General features: G+C 41.8%; 1 protein-coding gene across 8 annotated transcripts in view; it reads right to left on the reverse strand.

Moving 5' to 3' along the window:
- The window catches only part of VPS13B (vacuolar protein sorting 13 homolog B), a 1,237,203-nt gene that overhangs the window by 126,469 nt on the left and 1,082,868 nt on the right, over positions 1–27,866 (reverse strand). For 7 of the 8 annotated variants that reach the window (XM_033933145.1, XM_033933154.1, XM_033933146.1 and 4 more), the window contains 6 exons: positions 20,255–20,410; positions 14,272–14,535; positions 9,562–9,645; positions 9,229–9,404; positions 6,385–6,555; positions 3,262–3,460 (listed from right to left, as the gene is read on the reverse strand). In XM_033933145.1, the coding sequence (XP_033789036.1) occupies positions 3,262–3,460; positions 6,385–6,555; positions 9,229–9,404; positions 9,562–9,645; positions 14,272–14,535; positions 20,255–20,410 (1,050 nt within the window). The remainder of the gene's footprint in view (positions 1–3,261; positions 3,461–6,384; positions 6,556–9,228; positions 9,405–9,561; positions 9,646–14,271; positions 14,536–20,254; positions 20,411–27,866) is intronic. The other variant, XM_033933149.1, reaches the window with a different exon arrangement.

Consider the following 27,866-nt stretch of genomic DNA (forward strand, 5'->3'; position numbering starts at 1 on the left):
CAGAAAGGCATTGATCGCCTTTAGATCTAAAATGGGTCTCCAGTCCTCTGAGCCTTTCTATGGCATGATGAAGCATAAGGAATATCTGCTTTGGGAACTGGCCCTAAGGCTCGAATATCCAAGAGATGCCGTTACCATTCCTGGAAAAACATCGATAACCTGCCTCCAATGTGAGGTGGCGCTGTCAGACTTCTGGCATCGTTGGGACTTCTTGGATGAGGGGCTGGGGCTTGAACCCAAAGCCTGTTGGCATATGGAGTAATTGTAGGGTTGCTTGTACCCCTGCGAATATCTCTGGGTGGAAGAGCCCATGGATGTCTGGTGAAATCTGCAGGAGGGGCAAAAATTATTGCAACCCCCCCAGGGGTATGACAAGGCTTGCTATCTGGAAAAGATTTAGGGCGTCAGTCCACCACACTAGCCCTAAGGTCATCCAGCCCCTTGTCAAACAGCATTTGACTTTTGAATGGAAGCCTACTCAGCACTGCCTTAGAGGCCGAATCACTAGCCCAGTTGTGGATCCAAAGCGTCCTGCGAGCCAATACCACATAAGCTGAGATCTTGCAGACCAATGCAATCCACACATAAATTCAATAGATTAGGTACTAAGGAGTCCATCCCTATTGATTTTCAACAAAATAGAGGGATTTTGAGCCTGGAAAAACTGGAAAAAAAAGATCAATAAAATCCAAGATGATCACTGCCAGTAAAATTGCACCAAAAACGGCCTGTGGAGACAATTTGAAAAAATAAAAAATGATAAATATGGGTTTTGGAGGTGGGAGACCTGAACCTACTCCCCCTCCTCTGATACTGCTAAAAATGCTGGTATTAGACCTCCCCCCCCCCGATTCTCCCATAGAATATAATGGAACTGTACTCGTGGAGGGGCATAAACGAAAGGGACGTCTAAGTCCGTTTACATCTAAATTGCAATTTGTTTAAAGTAAAAAACAGCCTAGGACACATTTTTGAAAAATACATCCAAAATTTTTTTTCTTTCGAAAATCGTCTAATTATACATCCCGCCAATCTGATCATCCAAGTCGCTAAATCGTCCATCTTTATACCACATTTCCATCCAACTTTTTGTCCAAGTCAAAAACGCCTAGAACAAGTCCTGTTGGACGTGGGAGGGGTCTGCAAAGTGATGAACTGAACACCTAGACATGGCACCTATATAGTGGGGTACCTTACAGGGCACTGCTATGAACTTCACAAAAAGGATGTCATATCATCATCTCACTACAGCTCCCTTATAGGTCATGGTGAGCCTCCCAAACCACCTCCAGAATCCCCTAGATCCACTTATCTACCACTCCAATAGCCCTTATGGCTGCAGGAGCCACTTATATGTCAGTACAAAAGGGTTTTGGGGATGTATAGGGGCGTGCACGTTTCATTATCAATGCAGTGATTACAGGAGCTTATGGGCATGGGTCCTCCTCTCCATGGGTCCCTAACCTACCCCTAAGATGGCTTAAGCCGCCTCTGTGTTGGACTAGGCTTTCCTATGCCAGGTGGCCAGGTGATGATGGTCTGGAGGCTGAATTTTAAAGGTGTGATTAATATTTTTATAGGGGTGGGGGGGGTCGGTGATAAATAGGGTAGTATGTGGGGGGTCTGTGTTATGTGTTTTCAGTGCTTATCTGGTGAGTTTAGGTGGGCTGTATAACTTTTGGTTATACATGCTGTACGACTAAGTCTAAGCCAGCCCATGTCCCGCCCAACTCCCACCCTCGACACTCCTCCCAAAATGCCCCGTTTAGCTTTGGTCGTTTAGCGGCACTATGTAGGCCTAGGTTGTTTAGAAATATGTCCAAAACCCATTTTTATTATCAGCACTTGGACATATTTGGGAAATGTTCGTCCAAGTGCCGACTTAGGCCAGGTTTTGGACATTTTTCTCTTTCGATTATGAGCCCCATAGTCTCTGAAGTGCTTTTTCACAGCAGCTGAAGTGAAGGGAAAGGAATTTCTGTCTCATATTTTCTCCAATCTCCAGGATTCAGACAGACTCTGATTGAAAGCTCCGCCCCCTCGGAACCTCACCATGCAACCGGGGGGGGGGGGGGGGGGAACGCAGCCTGATACACCAAGGACTCTTACTCAGGGTGCAAACAGCCTGTGCTTAAGCCTCCAGCAAGATTAGGAGGCAAGCTTACTTCCAGGGGAACGGACCCCGAGCTTTGAGGTGGCACACAGCAGGCTGGCTCCACAAGTCCATCCAAACCTTCTTGCCTCCTGATCTTGCTGTGATGCTGTAGTCTGGCTCTGCGGAAACTTCTTCCTTTCCCAGGCAGAGAACCCCTCCAACAAAAGGGGTCTCACAGCACCAAAGCCACCAAAAAAAAAAAAAAAATCAGAAGCAAAGCAGATCAGAAAGACTTCTGCACGGTTCGAAAGCAGAAATAAAAAAACTGTAGGGGGGGTGGTCTGTTTCTCTCAGATAAGTAGGAGGAGCAGAGGGGAAAAAATGAGTGGATTTTTGCAAAACCCAGTTTGTGGGTTGAGATAAAACACCTATTGTATTGACTCCGGAGGGGACATAACAGAATTGTTATTCATTTATCTTTTGGCACTTTTAAAAATTAGTTTATAAACATTAATTTATTGTATTGTTTAATTTGTAGTTTTTAAATGTTTTTTTGCCTTTCCCTCTCACATCATGGGTTTTTATATTAGTGCAGCACTTTCTACCGATTTAAAAGACCCAGCTTTGGAAATTAAGTTTTGAAATCTTTCCCCCTTGTTTTAGTGAATAAATTTAATAAAATTGAATGAATGAATAAATAAATAAATAAATAAATTATAAAAATAAGGCTACACAATATTGGTTTCAGTAATTTTACTGTGCTTTGGACTATCTTGGTTAACTCCCAATTAAGGACTGTGAGTGGCAATAATATTAAGTTAAGCAATAAAACTCCATAAAGGGCTCCTTTTACTAAGGTGCACTAGCGTTTTTAGCATGTGCACAAGATTCGCGTGCGCTAGCTGAAAAATTACCACCTGCTTAAAAGGAGGGGGGTAGCGGCTAGTGCACGCTATTCCGCACGTTAAGGCCCTAACGCACCTTTGTAAAAGGAGCCCATAGATTGGAATCTTCTTGTAATCTTCCTGGAAATTTCCAGCTGTTTCTTTTGTAATCCGCCCAGAACTGCAAGGTACGGGCGGAATAGAAGTCATTAATGTAATGTAAATTGGACTCTGTTAAAAATGCATACAAGCAATGTATAGACATCTAGAATGTATCTTTACCTTAAAGTTAGGAGGTATAATTGTTTTTCCAGCAGGAATCTGCAGAACAATTCTCTCTCCTTCAAACAGCCAGAGGTCCCATTTGGAATGATTGATAAGCAGAGCCCAAGGGAGGAGTTCTATCAGTAGAGTTTTAAGACAGGGTTTCCAGACTGAAAGTTTTACTCGCATTGGACTATCCCACTGAGCTAGTTCACTGCTGTTCCAAAATATCATAAACAGAGAAGCAAGATTATTAGCATACTACTATTCTGCTACAACTGAGGTTATAAGTTGCGAGAAATCTCTTTTTTGAAGCTATTCAATAGTAACATTGATGATAAATGTAAAGTCTGGTAGAAAAGTATGATTCTAGAACTGTCTTTATTACCGTATATACTCAAATATAAGCTGAGATTTTTGGCCCAAAAATGGGGGTCTCGGCTTATATTCAGGTCAGTGCCCATCCGCCCCCTCCTGGTGGTCTAGCAGTGGGTCGGTACAGGAGGGATCCCACCCACCTCCTATACCCACCAACTGTTAAAAAACTTTTGCCTCCCTCGCCTCCCTGGCATACCTTTAAAATCTCTGGTGGTCCAGCGGTGAACCAGAGCAGGAGTGGTCTTCCTGCATTCCTGCCCCGTGTAGAGCTGCTAGTGATTGGCTCCTGACAGGGAGGGAGGAGGGACAGGGTGCAGAGCCTGGCAAGGCAGGGAGGAGGGCTGGGTGCAGAGCCTTTCAGGGCAGGGAGGGAAGCAGGCTGGGTGCAGAGCCTGGCAGGGTACTTGAATATTAATCCCCCAGTTTATATGCAAGTCAATCTTTTTTCCTCCATTTTGGAGGGAAAAAGGTTACCTCGGTTTATATTCGGGTCAGTTTATAATCAAGTATATACAGTAATTGAAATGACCATAGCCAAAACCAAGGTGGTCCATCTAGTGTGCCTAGTAAGGCAGTTAGAGTTGTGATTGTTGTTTCATACCAGTTAATCTCCCATGTCTTTGTTTGTAAAAATGCATGCTATATGCATGAGAAACACAAATTTAGCTGTAAAACAGGGATTAAGGGGAAAATAATAATTTATAGTAAAAGAAAGCAAAGTGCTAAACAGAAATAGTAGCCTTACATAAGGGAAATTCATTATTATTACAAATCTATTGCTCCAAAGTAATCTGGGCAAATTACAAGCTATAATAGTAATAAACCACAAATAAAAATAATAAGGTGATGTCAAATGGCCTAGCAATCTATTTTTTCACTATGTTTCTAAGATTAGAACCTTCCTCAGGTTACAATTAAACAGATCGTATCAGGTCATTTGGCCATTTAAATAGCCCAATCCAATCCGTATACACAGCTCTCTTTAAATATCAGGCTAAATAAGAGTGCTGTCAATTAGTTTTTATGGAGGCAGTTGTACATTACAAGTGGGTGCCTCTACAAAGGCAACTCAAGGACCATGGTAGGAGCCTATACTGTTATGGCAACTTGCTACCCAGATTCTGTTACAGAATACTAGTATAGCCCAGTATCGGAGTGCCTAAAATTTACATGCCACAGACCTGGCATGACTGTGAGTTCATAAATGTGGCTGGAGGGCCCATAAATTTAGAATTCTATGTTGTGTTTGTAGCTGGGAGGCTTGCCAATGTTCTACTTGTGTGCACTCCCCTTTCAAATATGTACTACGTAAGTTAAGTGGTATCTGCAGAATAGAAGTCTACAAAATGTGGGAAACAATTAAAGTTGAAAATACTCTAAACACTTGTACTCACAAATAGATTAAATAGCAACCAGGCACTTTTACAGGTAAGTGTACATTTAACATAGAAGTTCTGGAATTAGTCATTTATGTGCACAAGAGGTATATGTAACTGAGTGCCCAAATTATAGAATTGCCCTTTATAGTCATAATATTCAGAGTAACTCTGCTTAGATTATAAATTTTGCACACAACTTTGCATGCTAAGTGTAAAGTTGAGCACCAAATTGTATAGAATTATGTGGGATAATATCCTGATTTATTCACAGAAATGCTTTTGAAAATTATCCTTCACATGTTTTTTGTAGACTGTAGACACAAATTCTGGTAAGAAAATAAAAGTTGTAGAAGTAAAAGAGGGTTTACACTAGTAACTGGACTTAGACTTTCAGATAATGAATATAAAGAAGAAAGGGACTAGCAGCCTTTGTGCTCCTTTTACAAAGCTGTGGTAAATGCACCAAAGCCCATTCAATTCCTTTGGACTTCGGTACATTTACCATGGCAGCATCACTGCTGTAGCTTTGTAAAAGGGGCCCTTTATCATTACTCCATATTTTATATAATTTGTTATCATTTAGGGCTCCTTGTACTAAAGTGCGCTAGTGTTTATAGCGCACGCAGCAGATTAGTGCGTGCTAACCCTGCGCTATGTGGCTAGAACTAATGCCAGCTCAATGCTTGGGTTAGCGTCTAGCACACGCGGCATTGTAGCGCACGCTATTTCACGCGTTAATGCCGTAACGCAGCTTAGTTAAAGGAGCCCTTAGTTGTAGTAATAATACCGAGCCCAAACAGTCTACTCACAAGAAATGTGATGGCTGCAGATCGTGGGGACAATTTTTAGATTGCCTTGGTAACTTGTAGGTTTGATTAATTTTCAAGGAGATCATGCCCCATGGGGAAATCCGGCAAACACTGCAGGTACAAAAGCCCTGGGCACTTCACAAGAGCAAGGTCTATGTGAAGGTTTCAAACTGAAATCCCCCTGCATACGTCCCTTTCACCTGTGGATAAATGTAATATGCACTTTTTGCTGTGGGATCTATCTGAAAATTGTTTCTTTCATTTTAAAACCAAATGACAGTGGCATCACGATTTTCAGAATAATCAGACTACTTTTCATTTCACAGAATGGTTAAATGTGCACAAAAAGCATGCACATCAGTAAATCTCTATGAGTCAAAGCAACATATTCCTTAAATTGGATTATCACAGTCAACAGTATAAGAAAAATTGGTGCAGTTTGAATAGGTTCACATATGCAACTCAGGAGTTTCCTACAACAGAAAACAATGTGTATTTTTGTCAGAAGAATGATTTTAAAATGCTCAGCAGTCAAATCCTATTCATGGCAAAGAATGTAAAATGTAAGACATCACCTGTCTGAATCCTTTTTATCATATGGCCATTGGGATCGAGGAATACTATCAGCTCCATAGAACTCACATAGTCTCTCATGCACAGCACTTGCTGGGGGTGCCTTTGTGGCAATTTGTTTGATAAGTGCAGTTGAGATGGGTACAGCACATTCTGAAGGCCCATCCTCTTCCCTATTATTTGAACAACAAAATGACAATCAATGAAAGACTATGGATAGCAGTTTATAAAGCTTTCATTCTGTAGAAACTAGCACTGCATGGTCACTGGGCAAATGTTGAAAATGTTCATCATAAACAGAGCTTAGGCCAGCAAGACCCAACTGAAAACCTGCATCTTCTATAAATTTCCAGAACACCATTACAGACATGAAAATTTTAAATAGTTTACACTGTCATGAGACATCAGAAAACAATGACAGGAAAAACCCCCATAAAGCCCATCAACACTGTGCTGCAGTAATACAGAGGACATACTATCTCTCATTTTGTCTTTATTTCCTCACAAGCATGGGTCCTCTGTATTTACCTCTGTGCTGACCGGTGAATTCTGATAACATTTCTACCCAAAGCAACCGTCATGGGAGGATGTTCATTTATCCACCACCCTTTTGGTATAGAAAAATTTCCTCAGGTTTCTCCTTGGTCCTTTAAACCTAACAGTGTAATTTTGGTTTCCTGCGTATTGTTTTCCTTTGGATTACGAGACAGAGAAAACATTTGGGCTGCAAAAACCCAAGGGAACAGTAAAGCATTTGATAGCGTCCCTCATCGAAGACTACTGAACAAACTGAGATCGATAGGATTAGGAGACACTCTAACTACATGGGTTGGGGATTGGCTGAGCGGTAGACTTCAAAGGGTGGTGGTGAATGGTATCCCATCCGAAGCATCAGACGTTATCAGCGGAGTGCCACAAGGCTCGGTCCTGGGCCCGATTCTATTTAACTTGTTCATAAGAGATATGACGCAAGGACTTAAAGGAAGGGTATCACTGTTCGCCGACGCCGCCAAACTTTGCAACATAGTAGGCAAAAGCTTATTACCTGATAATATGACACACGACCTACTGCTGCTGGAGCAATGGTCAACTACTTGGCAGCTAGGCTTCAATGCCAAAAAATGCTAGATAATGCACCTGGGTAAGAGAAACCCGCGTAGAACTTATGTACTAAATGGTGAGACCTTGGTTAAGACCACGGCGGAACGCGATCTAGGGGTGATCATTAGTGAGGACATGAAGGTCACCAATCAGGTGGAGAAGGCTTCCTCCAGGGCAAAACAAATGATGGGGTGTATTCGCAGAGGTTTTGTCAGCAGGAGACCCGAAGTCATGATGCCGCTGTACAGATCCATGGTGAGGCCTCACTTGGAGTACTGTGTTCAGTTTTGGAGACCACACTATCGAAAGGATGTGCTGAGGATCGAGTTGGTTCAGTGAACGGCCACCAGGATGGTCTTGGGGCTCAAGGATCTCACGTATGAAGAAAGACTAAAGAAATTGCAGCTGTACTCACTCGAGGAAAGAAGAGAACGGGGAGACATGATTGAAACGTATAAGTACATCACGGGACGTGTCGAGTCAGAAGATGATATCTTCTGGCTCATGGGACCCTCGACCACCAGAGGGCATCCGCTGAAAATCAGGGGAGGGAAGTTTCATGGCGACTCCAGGAAGTACTTCTTCACCGAAAGAGTGGTGGATCATTGGAACAGACTCCCACTCCAGGTGATAGAGGCCAGCAGCGTAACGGATTTTAAGAGAAAATGGGATATTCACGTGGGATCTTTTAGGGAGTGAATTCAGGGGAGGAGATATTTGGAATGGGCAGACTTGGTGGGCTATAGCCCTTTTCTGCCGCTTTTTCTATGTTTCTATGTTTCTACAGTTTAGGGGGTGAAGAACTTAAGGGCACGACAGAAGAGCGGGACTTGGGTGTGACTGTATGTGATGATCTTAAGGTGGCCAAACAGGTTGAAAAGGTGACGGTGAAAGCTAGAAGGATGCTAGAGTGCATAGGGAGAGGTATGGCCAGTAGGAAAAAGGAGGTATTGATGTCCCTGTATAAGACTCTGGTGAGAACTCATTTGAAATATTGTGTACAATTCTGGAGGCTGTACCTTCAAAAAGATATAAAAAGGATTGAGTCGGTCCAGAGGAAGGCTACTAAAATGGTGTTTGGTCTTTGTCATAAGGAGTATGTGGACAGACTTAAAGATCTCAATCTGTATAATTTAGAGGAAAGGTGGGAGAGGGGAGATATGATAGAAATGTTTAAATACCTACGTGATGTAAATGTGCATGAGTCGAGTCTCTTTCATTTGAAAGGAAGCTCTAGAATGAGAGGGCATAGGATGAAGTTAAGCGGTGATAGGCTCAGGAGTAATCTAAGGAAATACTTTTTATTACAGAAAGGTGGTAGATGCGTGGAACAGTTTCTCGGTAGAAATGGTGGAGACAGAGACTGTGTCTGATTCAAGAAAGCCTAGGATAGTCACATGGGATCTCTTAGAGAAAGGAAGAGATAATGGTTACTGTGGATGGGCAGACTGGATGGGCCATTTGGCCTTTATCTGCCATCATGTTTCTATGTGCTCACTAGACTCTTGACTGCCCTTTCAACCAAACCAAGATAAGAAAGTCTGCAGTCTTGACGATGGCATTATTTTTCAAATGTGCCAAATTCTGCTAATGCAACCATCTGTTTGTATGTTTCCATTTATTATCAGCAAATAACTGTTAATTTAAAACATAAATTATATGGGATATCACTCTCTAACTTTACATTGGAATTGAAACCCAAGCTAACAGTGGGGCAGAATTTTAATCAGAAGCACATGCTATACCTAGCCTGAAATGTCAAATGATGTGTCAGGTCAGGTTCTACATTTTGTAAAGACATCTCCTGCCCTTTTCCTGGAATGAGCTGCGTTTCATCCAATCCCAAACTCCTTTTCTCTAAATGAATGATAATAGGATCAGGGAGATGACTCCTCATGATAAAAAGAGGGCTGAACATAATCTAGAACAAGAAAAGAACAAAATGACTTTATAGCACATTTAATTCCAGCTGCAAGCTTTTCTAATAAATTTTTGTGGCAGGTCATTCTGTCCTTCATTTGATTAAAATATTGAAGGTCAAAAACACATACAAATTTTAAACTGAAAAAAACACATACCATTCGTTGATGCACTTGAGAATTAGGTTCCAAAGTGATAAGGGTGCACCATACATAAATAATAGAACCATTGGACGATGGCACCTGCATATTTGAAAACAAATAGTGTTGAATTAAGTTTAATATAATTTCGAAGAGACACCACCTCAGCAGACAAATAATTCAGCCATATTGAAAATCCCCTAGCACCAAAATATAGCACTATTCAGCTTAAAAAAAAAAAAACCTTTCATTTTTCCTCTCATTTCAGGAAAGCTGAACTATACTTCCTGGAAATAATGTTCCAGCTGTGGGAAGACTTACAGGGGTGTGGTGGTGGTGGGGAGACATATTAGGCCAGTGTTTCTCAACTCAGTCCTGGAGTACCCCCTTGCCAGTCAGGTTTTCTGGATATCCATAATGAATACGCATAAACTTGATTTGCATACATTCATAATTTTTTTGAAGCACGTTGCTTTCTCCCTTCCTATTGTTTTTTCCCCATACGTGTCTTACTTACTATCAACAACTTGTATTTCTCTTCCCATCCTCTCCTTTTGTTTCAATATGTTTTTGTTAGGTTAGTTCTAAGAGTTTGTTCTGTTTCCCCCTAAAATTTTGTAATTTTATTGATTTGTACATCACTTAGAATTTTGAATAAGCGATTAATCAAAATTATAATAAACTTGACCTGAAACTTGCCTATATTATATGCAAATTTCTTCCAACTTTTCATTGCTAGGCTATTTTCTCTTTTTAGAAGATTTTAGTGCTATACATCTGTACAAAGTGAGATTATTCTATTCATTTGACTTTTGCAACAGCCATGCTGTACCTTGGTAAACGCTAACCCCCAACAGTCGAAGAACATAAGAACATAAGAATTGCCGCTGCTGGGTCAGACCAGTGGTCCATCATGCCCAGCAGTCCGCTCACGTGGCGGCCCTCTGGTCTAAGACCAGCACCCTAACTGAGACTAGCCCTACCAGCGCACGTTCATGTTCAGCAGAAAGTTGTCCAACTGTCTTGAATCCTTGGAGGGTGTTTTCCCCTATAACCAGCCTCTGGAAGAGCGTTCCAGCTTTCTACCACTCTCTGGGTGAAGAAGAACTTCCTTACGTTTGTACGGAATCTATCCCCTTTCAACTTTAGAGAGTGCCCTCTTGTTCTCCCTACCTTGGAGAGGGTGAACAACCTGTCCTTATCTACTAAGTCTATCCCCTTCAGTACCTTGAATGTTTCGATCTTGTCCCCTCTCAATCTCCTCTGTTCGAGGGAGAAGAGGCCCAGTTTCTCTAATCTTTCGCTGTACGGCAGCTCCTCCAGCCCCTTAACCATCTTAGTCACTATTTAACCAGTCACAAATGGCTGCTGACCGGTTAAATAGTGATTAACTAGCTAACCCCAAATATTCAGCATGAGATAACCAGTTATCTCCACTGAATATTCACGATAAGCAGCTAAACATAAATTGGCTATATGTGCAATAACCAGCAATATTCAGCATTGACTAGCTAAGTTTAGCAACCAAATTGGGCTGTGTAAATAGCTGGTCTGCCTTCGGTTACTTTTAGCTTAAACAGCCTATGCTGTTAGCCGGTTAAGATAGAACTGGCCATAAACCTCCAGATATTCAATGCCAGTCGCTGGATATGGCCTTGCATTGAATATCCAGGTTCACCACTGACACTGAGATGAGTGCACGGCTGCCAGTGGGAGGGGGTGGGGGTGGGTAGCAGTGCTTTAATACTGTGTTTTCAATTGCTAGGGACAGGCAAGTTCTCTGGAGTCCTGCAGTACTTGTCTGTCCCTCACTAATGGAAATGTGTTACTGAAATACACCTGACACCAGGAAATACTTCTTCACTGAAAGGGTGGTTGATCGCTGGAATAATCTTCCACTACAGGTAATTGAGGCCAGCAGCGTGCCTGATTTTAAGACAAAATGGGAAAAGTAGGGGAGGGTTATTGGGGTGGGCAGACTTGATGGGCCCTTATCTGCCGTCTGTTTCTATGTGTCTATGAAATAGCACCCCACCCCATTGGCAGGACTGTAGGCGGAAGACTCTCGCTCAGCTCAGAGGAAACAGTGACCACCAACTGCAGGACTTAGCTGGGCTGCCCCACACAGTCTGAATATGGGTCCCTAAATTTTATTTTATTTATTTATTTTTAATAATTTATATTCCGCATATCCTACAATTCTAAACGGATTACAAATTATTTAGGTACTCAAGCATTTTTCCCTAACTGTCCTAGAGGGCTCCCACTCTATCTAATGTACCTGGGGCACTGGGGGATTTACTCCACAATCACACAACCCCAAGGAAACCAACAATTCAATACTCCAAACACCTAGGGGATATATTCACTTGTTCCCTAATTAAAAGGGATTAACTTTCAATATAGTGTTATGCTATCATAATGTATTCAGCTCAAAGGATACCACAAGGAAAGGAGGAAAGAGCCTCGGACTCCCAGCCTGCCACTGCTCATTAGCTTTCAAGCAGGCTGTATTCATGAGCTATCTCATTGGCTCCAAAACCTCCTCCTCCCTATGTTTCTTTGTTAATTTTATAACTCCCTACCAATTTTATAATTTCATAATCAAATAATTAATTTTTAATTTAGTAATAAATTATTTTAGAATTTTTAAATAAGTTTTTATATTAAAAAAAACTTCCTCAGAGCTAAACACTACATTCCAGACTTACTTTCTTAAGCTGGAGGGGGCCTAACAAAGGTACTCGGGAGTGACCATAAAATCACTTCCCGCTAGTGTGTTAGAACTGCGCTCGGATGAGTGCTAGCATAAAATATGCACAAAAGCCTTAAGCTACAACACTTATCTCTATCCCTTGTTGCAAGTAGCTTGCAGAAGGATGTCAATCACATCTTTCAGCAACTCCTCCTTCATCAGTGGAGTATAGTGCCCTCTTAAGTTTGTACCAAAGCAGTCCAGCTTCAATATGAGAAAATAAATCAGAAGGAGAGGCACGGGGAACTTCCCTGTGAACACCATATATTTCTGTTCTGCTCTGTAACTCATGAAAAAGAACAATAATTAGCATGAACTTACAACACGGATGTACCAACGAACTAACCTGCTGTGTGCAACTAGCCCTAACACATAAGGACTCCAAAACTCAACAAATTCATTACTTTATTTGTAATTTATTTCTATATTTTCATCCAACTAAGAGAAGAAAAAACTCCAGTTTTGGACTATAGATTTGACCGAGGCAGAAAGCAGGTACATTGAAACACTGACAGAGCAGGCGATACAGACTTCTATGTTTTCTAACAGAAAGAAGATTATCACGGTAAGAATCTAATTTTCCATTCTGTTGCAAAGACATAGGAGTCTGTATTTTAGGTGATGTACCAAAGCAGTGTCAAAAATCTAGGGTGGGACAGATGAGCCTGCCTACAAGACTGAGTACCCAAATGCAATGTCCTCCCGTGTTGCCATGTCTATTCTGTAGAATTTTGTAAAGGTATTAAAAGTAAACCAATTAGCTGCTCTACAAATCTCCTTGGGAAGAACTGCCCAAGCCTCTGCAAATATACCCCCTCCCTTTTTACTAAACCACAATAGCAGTTTTTAGCGCAGGGAGCTGCGCTGAATGCCCAGCGCTGCTCTCGACGCTCATAGGCTCCCTGCGCTAAAAAATGCTATTGCGGTTTAGTAAAAGGGGGCCATAGTGCAAAATATAGACAGCAGATATAAATTCAGACACATTTTGATCACTAAATTTAAAATAAAATAATTTTTCCTATCTTTGTTGTCTGGTGATTTCATGAGTCTCTGGTTGCACTTTATTCTTCTGACTGTGCATCCAATCTTTCTTCCCTGCTTTCAGCCTGAATGCTTCCTCTCCTCTAGTCCTCATTCCCTCCCCCAACTTTTTCTTCCTCTCTCCCTGCCCTTTCTTTTTCCCTGCCTCCCTTTCTTTTTTTTCTCTCTTCATGCCCCCTTTCTTTTTTTATGTTTTCCTTCTTTCTTTCTGTCTCCCTGCCTGCCCCCTTTCTTTCTTTCTTCATGTCCTCCCCCAAGCCACAGCCGCTGCAATCGGGGAACCGGCCCCCAACCCGCCGCTGCCATCGGGGAACAGGCCCCAAAGCCACCGCTGCTCCAAGCTCTGCCTGCGTCGGGCCGACCTGCATTCCTCTCCCCAAAGTCAATTCTGCCGTCGGAGAGGAAGTTCCGGCCCAGCCAGGCAGCGATTGGCTGGCCTGAACTTCCTCTCCGATGGCAGAATTAACATCAGGGAGAAGAAGGCTGATCGGCCGGTAGATCGCCAAGGCAAAGTGAGTCTATCACGGAGCCCAGGATGGGATCCATGATCGACTCACTTTGCCTTGGCGATCTACCGGTCGATCACGATCGACCTATTGGGCACCCCTGTGCTAAGTGATCCAGTGTTAAATCCTAGCAGTTACCATGCATTAGTGTGCAACCTGCATAGAACATTCCCTAAAAAGAATGATTTGGAGTTAACACATGTTAACTCCAAATCCTAATGCTCTTTAGTAAACATGCCCTTTACATTGTAAGTCTTCTGGGGACAGGGAAATACCTACTGTTCCTGAATGTAACTTCCTTTGAATTACCACTGGAAAGGCATGAGCTAAATAGTAATTAAATAAATACACAGTTTTTAATTTCTTTAGTAAATATTTGAGCTCCCTTCCCCAAGTAATATCTTTTTATTTTCCTTCTTGTTATACCTGGATGACCATACTGTGTTCAATTTCCTTAGAATGAAGACACACGTCCCGTGACCAGTTCTCATCTCCCTTGGCCTTCACACACAGGTCTGTCAGCTCATTGTTTTCCAGGATATATGAAGGTAGCTTCTGTTTGGCACCAAGACAGCCAAAATGTTCTCGAACAACTGCTTGTCCATCCTGGCCAACGTAGTGCTGAACCACTTTCAGTTCAATGCTTTCTGACAGGTAACTGCAGATGATCTGTCTTCCACAAATAGTGATCTAAAGCACAGAAGGCAAGGAGGAAAAAGTGTCGACAATATTTTTACTGATACTTTTTTTAACGAGATGAGAGTGATTTTCATTTCCTTTTTGAAATAGCAATTTTTAACAAGCAATCCAGGATATGTACAAAAACAGTACATGTGGTATCAATTTTGGGGCTAAGCACATAGGCACAGAATAGGTGTATTTTTATAAAGTTATTTTGAGATGTATGTGGTCCCATAATTACCTATATGGCCTATTATAAAATACTGACCAATGTAAAAGTACACGTGATGACATCATGATGAATACTTTTCCAAGAGGTGTATAGAGTGGTAAGAGTAGGTATAAGGGACTGTGCCTGCAAAGAAGAGATTGTTTCTGCCACTTATGTTATTATTTTAAAAACTAATTATCAAAACAAGCCAACACACATTATTTGAAAAAATGCTGAGCAAATACAGTATACCTCAAATCATTCAATGGGTGTCATTCAAAAATTTCTGTTTTCTTGTTCACGCTTTAAAATTTTTATATAAATATATAAAATAGATATTTTAGTGAATGGACTTCAAAATCTCATGCTTGCTGGTTCTTCAAATGTTTAAGAACCTAATGTTATGAGATACTGCAGAAAATTTAACTGTACTAAGAAACAGTATAACGTTCTTTCAAATTTGAAAAATAATCCATATCTAGTCATTTGCCCCACTGATAAAGGCAGGGCTACTATGATATGGAACAAATATCAGTACATTATGGAGGCAAAATCCCAACTCAATGAAAATAAACATTACCAAAGATTATCAGCTGATCCTAAAGAAATGTTAAATACAGAAATGACTAGTATTGTGACCAGAGCAATGGATAAAGGATTTATCATTGAAGCAGAAGCCTGTTATCTTATTCCTGTATATCCCAGAAAACCAGAATTTTATCTGGTCCCAAAGATAGATAAATCGATGGATAGACCACCTGGTTGCCCTATACTGTAGTATCATTGAGAGGCACCATTTTAGAACCTGCTCAAATTTGTGGTTATTTTTTTAAAGAATTTGTGAGTACAGCTAAGTGAAAGACACAAAAGATTTTGAAAATAAAAATTGACGTCATTTCTGGGACAATTGCTGCTACTGATTTATAGGTTATTTTGGATCTAACAGTCAGTTGTACATCTCACTTCATTTACTATTAGAGATTGTTATAGGATGGATTTAAATTTCCCCTCAATGAAGCACATGTTATTAAAATCAAGTTGGAAAAAATGTTTACTTTTCAGAGTGTATTAATATGGAATAATATACCTCTTTGAATCTGGCAAATTCCTTCCTATATTCAATTTAGAAAAGCTCTAAAAGCTTACCTGTTTCCAAATTAATATTGTATAATGTTTGATTTTTGTAATGTCTCTTCCAAATGAGAAGGCTATCTTATTGCAATCTACTCTGCAGCTTTAGGGCTCCTTTTACTAAGCTGCACTAGTGGTTTTAGTGCGCGCTTAGCGCGTGCTGCATTGCCATGAATGCTAGACGCTAACGCCACCATTGAGCTGGCGTTAGTTTTTATGCGTAGCGCATGGGGCAGCACGCGCTAATCTGCAGCGCGTGCTAAAAATGCTAGCGCACCTTAGTAAAAGGAGCCCTTAGTTTAAGGGTGGATTATAAGACAGCATAATAGAATGGAATAAAAATTGCCCCTTGATTACAAGCATGGACATTGTGCCTGTACCTGTTTGAGATCAGCTGTAAATGCACAACACAAAATATGTGCATAAATCATAACTCTGCCCACATTCCATCCCTGAATATGCCCACTGTATAAGTACACATTAGCTTGCACTGTATGTACAATTAGACATAACCTAAGAGCCCATTTTATTGCATAAATCAGCATTCTACAGTTAAAAATGTTATCTAAAATTACCTTCTATGAGTGCATCCTTGTGAAATAACTCTGTGTCAAGGTGTTATCCTCATGGAATGGCCATCCCCTTGTCAACAGCACTATTCATCTATAAATTTCAGTGGCATTGTCCCTAAAAGTTGCAGTTTGATTTAGCGCGCGCTAACCCCGCGCTACGCACCAAAAACTAACGCCAGCTCAATGGAGGCGTTAGCGTCTAGCGCGCGCTAAAACCGGTAGAGCAGCTTAGTAAAAGGAGCCCTTAGTTTTTAAAATACTTGTTTCGCTTTTTCTTTGCATTAATAACGTGATGTCAACATGGGGTTTTTATGAGAGCCAAGAGAGGATGGTCCTGATTTACTAAAAGGAGGTGCTTCCTTTACCTCTGGAGAATGTTAGTGGTTATTTTGGTTTAACTTGCATTTGAATTTTTAAAATGTTTTACTTTCATTTTTTATTCAAATGTGGGGATTTTTAAATTATTACTGTCACAGAAATGTTGTACAATCATACAGGAAGTTCAGATGTATATATGTACGAGTACAGATATGGTATATGCAGATTTAAAGCATCATCTATTCAAAATTCTACTTATTCGAACACTATGGCAGCAATTCTACAAATAGGTCCCTCATTTAGGGGACATAAAAAGATGATTTATTGCCAATTTCAAGGGTGCGCAGAGAAATACGCTTGTTCGTGTCCTGTTTTGAAAGCTCACGATCGGTGGCACACCCTGAGGCAACTTGATGTGAAACGCTGGCCATCTGGTGTTCCGACCGAGCTTCACTAAGATAAGTTAGAGTTAATTTCATTCGTATCACTCTGATCACTTTTTTGACCCACAGTTTTATCGCATCGCACAGAGTCTTGAGAGACCCGCGGGAGGTTTTTTTGTGCCTATGAGGTTTCCCTCCTTAAAACCTTAAACCACTGCTGTGGCAGGGGGAGGGCTTTTCTGAGGCTTTTTCCTCCCGTTTGGGCCTTTTCCTAACTCGTGCTTAGTAATGGTCATTTGTTGCACTGCCATTGTGAATGTGTTTTTGTAAACAGAATATTAGCACTGACATGCCAAAAGTTAGGCAGGTTTGCTATGACAGGTGTGCCATGCAGAGGGTGCAACTGATAGTATCCAATAAGTTGAATGCATCACTTGGCAACACAGTAATAACTTATACCATGCTTTGTCCACATGTACATCCCCTGACAACTGCACACCAAGTGATTTAGGCACACTGGCCCAAATTCTCTAAACAGTGTCATAAGTTAGGCGGCAGTAGGCACCCTTCCACTGTCTTTCCACTGCCTAACTTAAATGTTTTAACTGGTGATAATCGGCGCGGTAATGGACCAAGTTGTTTAAAACTAATTAAAATGTCATAAAAAATGTAGGCCACCCCTCAGGCATCTCCAAAAAAATGATACCGTAATCAAGTGTAGAGACACCTATTGGCAAAAGTAGGTATGGTTTACACCAGAAATTACCTTAGGCACCTCGGCAGATGTGATTCTCATCTAACAAAGACGAGGCGCAAAGAATGTACCTTCAAAACCCTAGCCTACATTACTGGTTAATGGTAAGCGTGATTAAGTGTGATTGACACGTGATCGGGGCCAATGTAAGCACCATTTGCAGAATCCGGCCCACTGTTTTTAGACCAGCGGCTAGCACTTATGTGCATAATTGCCACCAATTAAGCGCATAAATGCCAATAATCTAGAAACCAGGCACACTTAGGTGTCAGCTTATAGAACAGCGTTTTATATCTTTTCATAGTACTATACTGTATATTACCTTTCTTTTAAAATAAAAAGGCAATGGAGCATCTGGAAAAAGATTGTTTTCCAAAATGTTTAAGATCTTGCATAATTCTCCTCTTAACTGCTGCTAGGAGTATAATGTAGGGACTGGAAACAATGCAGTCCTATTTTTCATTTAGGTTCTTGTATTATTCTGCCTCTGGTGGTTTGTAAAGAAATTACTTCTGGTGGAATGCTGTGCAAAAAATTTCAAAATTCTATGCACAAAATTAGAAAATTCTGCAAATTTATTCATCAAAATGTAAACAATAATTTTGCTAATTATTATCTATATTCCATTTAAAACATTTAAAATAAAATAATAATAATAATAACTTTATTTTTGTATACTGCCATACCCAGGGAGTTCTAGGCGGTTCACATCAATTAAACAGATTTACAAGAATAACAATTAATCAGATTTACAAGCAACGAAGTCATTGAGGTAAGCATGAGGGGGGTTGTACATTGGAGTTAGGTTGGGAGAGAACAATGAGAAGGAGTAAAGGGAGAGTTCAGATCGTTGGTGGGAGGGATGAGAGAAGTGGAAGAGGGGGGATTAGGGATTCTATCCGTGGAATGTTTTTCTTTTACCTTTATTTGGTTATTTTATGTTTCCATCATGTTGGTTTCGATTTCTTTTTTTCTGCTATCCTGTCGTCTGCTAATTCTCCTTGAAGCGGTTACTAGCCATTTGTCTTTTTTTCTCTCTCCTGTCTATTCCCTCACTACACCTGCCTCAGACATATTGATCATTCCTTTTTAGCTCTTTTCTGCCTCTTTTTTACCCTGCCCTTTTTCACTTTTCAACTACCTATCAAAATTTCCATCTTCTCTTCCATTCCCCATCTCATTCCTTCTTCAGCCCTCCATTCCCTTTTATCTTAAAACATACCTCCGTTACCATATTTGTACCCTCTGTTATATCTATCCTCTCCTTCCCCTCAGTGTTCTAACTATTCTCAGCATCTTCCTTTCTCCATCCTTATAGCCCAGCATCTGCTCCCTCTTCCTTCCCTCCCCACCCTCGTAGCCTGACATCTCCCTATCTCTTCCCTGCTGCACTCTCCCCCATGATACAACATTTCTCCCATTCTCTTCCCTCTCTCTTATTTCCAAGCATCTCTCCATCACTCCATTCTGCTCCTGGATCCAATATCTCACTCCTTCTCCCCCTCCACCTCTTGTGTATATCTCCTTCCCTCTCATCCACTCCAATGTCCAACACCTTTCTCGCTCTCTTTTCCTTGTGTCCTATGTCATATGTCTCTATCTTCCTCCATGTACCATCTATCTTTTCTTCCCCTCAATTATGTGTAATTTCATCCTTTCCACTCACTATGTGTCTCCCTCTCTTCCCCCTGTGCCAGCATCTTTCCTTCCTATTCCCCATCTCCTCCCCCTATGCCACCAACCTTTCTTCCTCTCACCCTCCCTGTTCCACCAACTTTCCTTCCTATCACCCCTTCCTTCCCCCTGTGTCAGCAACTTTCCTTCCTGTCACCCCCTCCCCCTGTGCTAGCAACTTTCCTTCCTCTCATCCCTTTCCTACCCCTGTGCCAGCAACTTTCCTTCCTCTTATCCCTTTCCTACCCCTGTGCTACCAACTTTCCTTCCTTTCCTCCCCTTTACTCTAAGGCTTGCTTCTTTGGGTTACGGTATCAACAGCAACTCTCACATACTGCCTGCTGCTAACCCGGAGTCCTCCCCTTTGCTGTGAAAAGACTTCCAGTTTAGCTGCAGACAGTGAATAGGAATTGCTGCTGATACCGTGACCCAAATAAATTATTGTATGATTCTGTGCAGGAAAAGAGAATTCTGCGCAACTGTGCAATTCTGTGGAAATTCTGCATTGTGCAGTCACGCAGAATTCTGCCAGGAGTAAGAAATGTCCAGTAGAGTTGTGCAGGATATTACAAATAACCCTTTATTTTATTTAACAGAAATGCTTTTATATGAGTTTAGTTGTAAAAGCAAAGGGGACCATGAGGAGGAAGAGGACTTTGTAGAATAAATGTGCAATAAAACATACTTGTTTTTGTACTCGGTTGAGCTGCTGAACTTTGATGATGAGTGATGCTGTTCTTCCCTTGTACTGGATGATTCTGAGAAATATTCCTGCACTGTCCACACTAAAAGGCTCAGACCAACGCCAGTTTCCCCAGCCTTCAATACAGATGTGTAACAGCTGAAAAAGGGGAAAAAACCTCTATGATGTGCTATAAACCAAAAGTACAAATTACTTTAAGCATACACAGAAGGACTGATACTCCCAAATTCTATTTTGGCCTCTGGAGGGTTAAAGTTGGAAAACATTTTAGCAGAAATAATTGTAACCCCCCCCCAGACACATATTTGAGACTTATTCACTTATTTTACCTAAAAAAAGAAAAACAGTTGGAATGTGTGAGTGAAGCAGCTACCACAGAAGTATTGTGATGTCCTCCGCTCCTGCCTATAAATATCCAAAATACATTTAACTCCTTCACTTTACAAAACCCTTGCCTACATTTCTGGGACCTAACTTTGCCGGAGGAGTGATTCTCTAAACACCGCCTTTGCACGACTGACATGCGATCAACGGCTGTTTTTAAGGCAGTGGCCAACATCAGCGCCGGTTAGAGAATCCGGGACATAATTCTTAAGCCTCCTTTTATGAAACTGCGCCCGGACGCTCATTGAGCGGCTCCTTGCGCTAGAAGCTGCTATCGCAGTTTCGTATAAGAGGGGGTTAAGTCCAATTAGCAACAATAATTGCTCATTATAATTATCGGTGCTAATTGGCTGATTATACAACTAAATTGCACATACAAATTGGGTATGCACCCATATTTGCACACACTGTTTTTAGCACTTTTTACAGAATTTGGGTGTACAAGGATAGTGATGCTGAAAACTGTTAATGGTTGCCCAGTATTTAGTACTGAGATGAGCAAGGCATTCTGTCCAAATGTACAGATAACACTAATACTTAGTTGCTATCTGTGCAGCAGTAAACCTGTCCTAACTTAAATCACCTAGGTATATGAGTATTACTGAATATCATCGCTATCTTCCTAGCAGCTGCCACTATACATATATTCAACACAGCACCAAATTTGCATGAAGTATTTAAACATCATGGCTGGAATTTTAAAAAATGTTGGCCATAGGATTTAAATATTGATCTGAAATTAAATAAATAAATAAATAAATAAATAAAAAATATATATATATAAAAATAATTCAATAAATAAATAAATAAATGGTATGGGGCTCATAATAATAAAAAAAAAAAGTGTCTAAAAAGTGGCCTAAAAGACTACTTGGACGATCAAAAAGCCTGATTGTCCAAGTACCCATAATCAAAGCTGGTTTTAGATGTATCTAAAACCAGCTTAGGCCTTTCCCCTGCCTCTAAACGCATAGAACGAAAAGAGGTGTTTTTAGAGGCAGGGAAAGGACGGGGGGTGGGCGGGAGGTGGGCCGACCTACACCTAGGCGTACAGGTATAACTAAATGTTTTGACAGGTTGCCTAGTCGGCACTTATATGTTTTGACTTAGACCAAGTCAAAACAGGTTTAAGTGCGGAAAAAGGGGCCACTGAGCTGATCGCGCCAGCCGCCATCAGCTCAGTGGCACTGCAACCTATTCCCCCCCTCCTACCGCAACCATCGGGGCAGGAGAGATGACTCATCTACCCTACCGCGATAGCGATACCACCAAGTGCTGCCAAATGCGGCACTTGGGATTGCTAAAGCGCCAGGAAAGATGACCCATCTCTCCTGCAGCGATCCACCCCTCCCCCTGATATGATTGGACCAGGAGAGAGCCCAAGCCCTCCTGGCCCTGCCGACAATGATCAGGCAAGATGAAGCCCTTTTGCCCAGCAGCACACCGACAACATCGGGGCAAGAGGGAGCCCAAGTCCTCTTGCCCCACGATCCCCAACCCCCCTCCCCCCCGAGTCTGATGGGGCCAGGAGGGAGCCCAAGTCCTCCTGGCCCAGGGACACCCTCTAACCCCCACCCCCCACTAAAATACAGGCAGGAGGGATCCTAGGCCTTCCTGCACTTGACGCAACCCCCCCACCCACGACCGCCCCCCAAACCCCCGATCGGCCCCCCCCCCGCAGACCCACGACCCCCCCGCTGACCCCACGACCCCACCACCCCCAATCTCATCCCCGTACCTTGAAATCATTGGCTGGACGGACGGGTGCCAAGCCTGCCCGTCCGGCAGGCCAGCCATCCCAGGAATGGGGCTGGATTGGCCCAGGTGGCTCAAACCCAAAGGTGGGGCCTGAGACGCCTGGGCCAACCAGAATAGGCCCAGAAGCCTTAGGCTCCTCCTGTGGGCGGGGCCTTAGGCACATGGGCTGGGTTGGGTCCTGGGCCTATTCTGGTTGGCCCAGACGCCTCAGGCCCCACCTGTGGGCGGGGTTCCCTCTTGCCCCAATGTTGTCGGGGGGGGGGGAGGGGGGGTCAGGGTTCGACAGGGCAGGAGGGCGTGGGCTCCCTCCTGCCCGGATCGTTGTAGGGGGGGGGTGGATTCTGTAACCAGTGTTGTTTTTGACACCGGTTACAGAATCCAGCTTTTAGGCGAAGGACTGGCTCCTTGTTTTGTTTTGGACGTTTGGGGATTAGGCTTTTTTTAGGTTGATTATATGGTATAAGTTTAGACGTAGTGGTGGTCTGGGTGTTTAAACAGCTGAACGTAGAGGCAGGCCATTATAAAAAAAAAACGCCTTTTGGACTTTTTTTGATAATGGACATTTTCCCTGCTTCTACTTTCAACGTTTAAGGCCTTAGGCCAAAAGGGGACTTAGAGATTTTTTTTTATTATTATGCCCCTCCACATGTACAAACTAAATTATTTTTGGCAAAATATATTGGTAACAAAAATATTTACAGTAAATGAATAGATCAATAGTATAAATTTAGTTTCAGATTTTTATTCTGAGAAAGTAAACATGTAAATATAATGCTATAAAAAATGTCATATATAATACTGGTTCTGTTCTGGACCTGAGCCTGGTCCTGATCTGGAGATCTACCCATTCATAATTAGCAAGTAATATATAACTTTGCTCTGGCTTGGGTACATATTGACCACACATTTTCAATCATATTACAAAAAAAATACTTGGCAGCTTTGTGATGTGGATTTTGGCTCATTTTTCATGAATGTAATACAGTGGAACTAGAGATATTGCTAACAAGCAGGAAGTCTTTTATTCCTTCAGCTCAACAAGTAAAAAGTCATAGATGCATCACTGAACTATGCACCTCAAACATAATCATTCTCTCAACTCTAGTTGGAAATAAATGCTTCAGGATTGTATCATTCAGTTTACTTGCGTTATTGGTGTTAGCATTCACTATTATTTAATTTTTTAAAATTACCTTCTGATATATTTATTTTTCAAAATTACTATAAAATTGGGTGGCTATAATATAACAAAAGGATGCATTCTTCTGATTCCATTGGACTTTTTTTTTGTGTAAAAGGAATATCAACCCTTCATTATAAGAATATATCTACCCTTCATTATAAGAAAGGATTAGGTTCTTACCTTGATAATCCTCTTTCCTGTAGAACAGCATTCAATTCTTTACAGATGGGTTAAGCACCTCAACTCATGAGCAGCTTGCAGAAGACATCAATCATTTTCTTCTCTCTGCCCCTTTGTCTCTCTGGGCAGCACCCCCTCTCCTTAGTCCGTACCAAAGCAAAAGATAACCCCTAGGAGAGGAAATGAAAACAAGGGTGGGTTCTTGGAACTCACCAATCCAAATAAGTTTGATCTGCTCTGCAATAGTAAACAAGTTAATAAACAACTACCCAAAAGAGCAGCAAATAATCATGGAGAAAGAAACCACCTACCTGTGTGCAACCAGCACTAACACTTGTACAGCTCTTAGCAAAACAATATGTACTGATATCAATCTCGGTTCTGAAATGCTTGTATTTGATGGACTCTATTTTTTTCTTCCTTGGCTACCTTGAGCCAAGCCACTGGAAACTTCCCAGCATACAAGCCAACGCAGGCATAGCAGACATCTGACAGGGCAGGGTGTGAGGAATCATATGCTGTTCTACAGGAAAGAGGATTATTGAAGTAAGAACCTAGTCCTTCCTTCCAGTGCAAAAAGTATATGATTCCTTACGGATGGGATGTACTAGAACAGTTCCTTGAGTTTAGAGCGGGACAGATGAGCCTGCGACCAGCACAGAGGAACCAATGGCCCTGTTCATTTGTGCCACCAGGTCTACTATGTCAAATTTTGTAAAGGTATGGAGGGTAGACCATGTGGCTGCCCTACACATTTCATTGGGACATACTGCCTTGGCCTCTGCCCAGAAAGCACCACACCTTCTGGTAGAGTGAGTTTTCACTGCAAATGGCAGCTGCTTTCCACAGCCAATGTATGACAAGGAAACAGCTATGTGGATCCATTGGGAGATAGAAGCTTTAGAGGCTGGTCTGCTCTTATGGCTAGCACTGGTCAAGACAAATAGGTGATCTGACAGATGGAATTCATGTCACCTCAAGATAACGAAGAACTACTCTCCTGACATCCAGCAACTTCAGTACTTTGCCCTGTTTCTTCTCTCCTGTGGGCTGAAAAGTGGGAAGCTGCACTTTCTGGTTGACATGAAACGCTGAAACTACCTTCGGTAGAAAGAAAGGCATGGTGTTTAAAGACACTCTGCTTCTATGAATCTGAAGAAAGGCTCTCTGAAAGATAATGCTTGCAGCTCTGACACCCTCCTCGCTGAAGAGCTCATGACTACAAAGACTGTCTTCAAATTAGATCTATGATAGATGCCTCTGACAGAGGCTCATATGGCGCTTTAATGAGGGCCCATAACACAGTGTTCAGATTACATGTAGGGATCAGCTGCCACACTGGAGGGTGGAGTCTGAGAGCTCCCTTGAAGAACCTGGACAAATCTGGGTGAGAGGCCAAAGACCTTCTGTCCATTCGAGCTCTGTAACACAAAAGACCATCTATTTGAACCTTGCGAGATCCTACTGCCAGGCCTTTCTCTAGACCTTCCTGCAGAAAAGACAGGACTTCGAAAATGGGAGCCCATAAGGGATCTAAATGATTCTCCTTATACCAGAGCTGAAAAGTTTTCATACTTTTGCATAGGCCGCTATAGTTACTGGCTTCTTTGATTGTAGAAGTGTTGTGATAACCATATCTGAATATCCTATTTGTGCTAAGGCTGCACATTGAACAGCCCTGCCATAAGCTCAAAGTGATCCGAATTCTCTAGGGCTATGGGCTTCTGGGGCAGGAGATCCTGCTGCAGCAGTAGTCTGAGACAGCTGTCTCGCTGCAACCAGACTAGATCTACATACCAAGGCTGACACAGCCAATCTGGAACCACTAGGATTACCAATCCTCTATAGTAGGCTGGGTTCTTTGCAGGATAGCAACCTATCATCCACAGGGGGACACATACAGGAGCCCATTTACTGGCTAAGGTTGAACTAGAGTGTCTATGTTGACACTTCCTGATTTTGACCTTTGACTGAAGAAATGAGGAACTTTATTGTTGTCCGCTGAGGCCATGAGATTGAATGTTGGCCACCCACAGAGTTTCACAATGCAGCTGAGTGCTCTTTGGGATACGGACCATTCTCCTGGATGCAGGGTCCTGTGGCTGAGATAATCAGCCTGGACATTGTTCACTCCCACTACATAAGCTGCCATGATGGCCTGTAGATGGGCTTCCAACCAGCTCGAAATGGCAATTGGGCCTCCACTTGCAGTAGAGCATTCTTGGTACCCCCTTGTCTGTTGATGTACGCTAAGGCTGTGGCATTGTAAGAGAAGACTGTGACTGCGTTGCCTTTCAGTCATATCTTGAAGAATCATAGAGCCAAATGAATGGCTCTCAACTCTGTTGATGGACCATGCCTTCTATGAGGGTAACCAATGCCCTTGTAGTAGATGACCCTCGCAATGACCCCACCCCCACCCCCCAGCCGTAAAGACTGTCATCAAAATCAACCAAGACTATGCAGAGGAGGAGGACTTGGATAATGACTCTGACTGGAGCCACCACTGAAGATTGCCTAGGCCTAGGGTTTACAGAATTGTGCGAGGGTTTTAAAAGCCTACATTTCAGGTGCCTACACATTTAATCACCTCACTTGTTCCAATTTCCAGATAATTTATAAATAAGTTAAATAGCACCGGTCCCAGTACAGATCCAAGCAGCACTACACTGTTTACTCTTCTCCATTGAGAGAAATGGCTATTTAACCCTACCCTCTGTTTTCTATCTGATAACCAATTCCTAATCCACAACTGAACTTTGCCAGCTATCCCATGACTGTTTAATTTTCTCAGGAGCGTCTCATGAAGAACTTTGTCAAAAGCCTTCTGAAAATCTAGATACATCTAGATACATCAAGAAGCTCACCTTTATCTAAATGTTTATTCACACTTTCAAATAAGTCAAGCAAATTGGTGAGGCTGACTCTGTCTCATTAAATCATGATTGTCTACGTATTCCACAATTTTATTTTTTATAATTGTTTCCACCATTTTGCCCGGCACTGAAGTCAGGCTTACTAGTCTGTAATTTCCCAGATCTCTCCTGGAACACTTTTAAAAATCAGCATAACATTGGCCTCCCTTGATGGTAGCCCACATTAATAACTTCCCCTTAGAATGAAACTGAAAACATTTCTATTGTGGTAACTTCTTTATTGAATTTTATGGTCCTCTGTGAGTTAAATTATTTCTATTACTACATATGGCTGATTATCCAAATGGTTTTTTACCACATATGTTTTGCTGTGCATTACTCATAACCAAATAACATGGGGTGTTTATAAAGTGAATTGAAGCTTCCTAGATAAATGTAGACCACATAAAAATCACTTAGAAAGTCCACAGGCCAACTGCACCCACGGTGAACTGTCAAGGAAAGTAAGTGCTGATTTTTTTCTTTGAAAATCTGTCTTGTCCACAAATGGAAAGTACTTATGGGTTTTGTTCCTGTGCAGGCTACTTTGAAAAGTGAAATCCTGGGTCTGAATTTCATTAAATCAATTCATAGTTTATTATTCAAAGGTAAGAACATAAGAATAGCCTTACTGGGTCAGACCAATGGTCCATCAAGCCCAGTAGCCCATTCTCATGGTGGCCAATCCAGGTCACTAGTATCTGGACAAAACACAAGGTGTAGCAATATTCAATGCTACCAATATAGGGCAAGCAGTAGGTTCCACCATGTCTTTCTCAATAACAGACTATGGACTTTTCCTGCAGGAACTTGTCCAGACCTTTCTTAAAACCAGCTACGCTATCCGCTCTTACCACATTCTCTGGCAACGTGTTCCAGAGCTTAACTATTCTCTGTGTGAAAACTATTTCCTTCAATTGGTTTTAAAAGTATTTCCCTGTAACTTCATTGTTTTAGTCTTTCCTCCTACGAGAGGAGTTCCATCCCCTTTCCCATCTTGGTCGCTCTTCTTTGAACCTTTTCTAACGCCAAATATCTTTCTTGAGATAAGGAGACCAGAATTGAACGCAATACTCCAGATGAGGTCGCACCATGGAGTAATACAGGCCCATTATAACATTCTTAGTCTTGTTAACCATCCCTTTTTAAATAATTCCTAGCATCCTATTTGCTT

The sequence above is a fragment of the Geotrypetes seraphini genome, chromosome 2 (assembly GCF_902459505.1).
Source record: "Geotrypetes seraphini chromosome 2, aGeoSer1.1, whole genome shotgun sequence".
Lineage (NCBI taxonomy): Eukaryota > Metazoa > Chordata > Amphibia > Gymnophiona > Dermophiidae > Geotrypetes > Geotrypetes seraphini.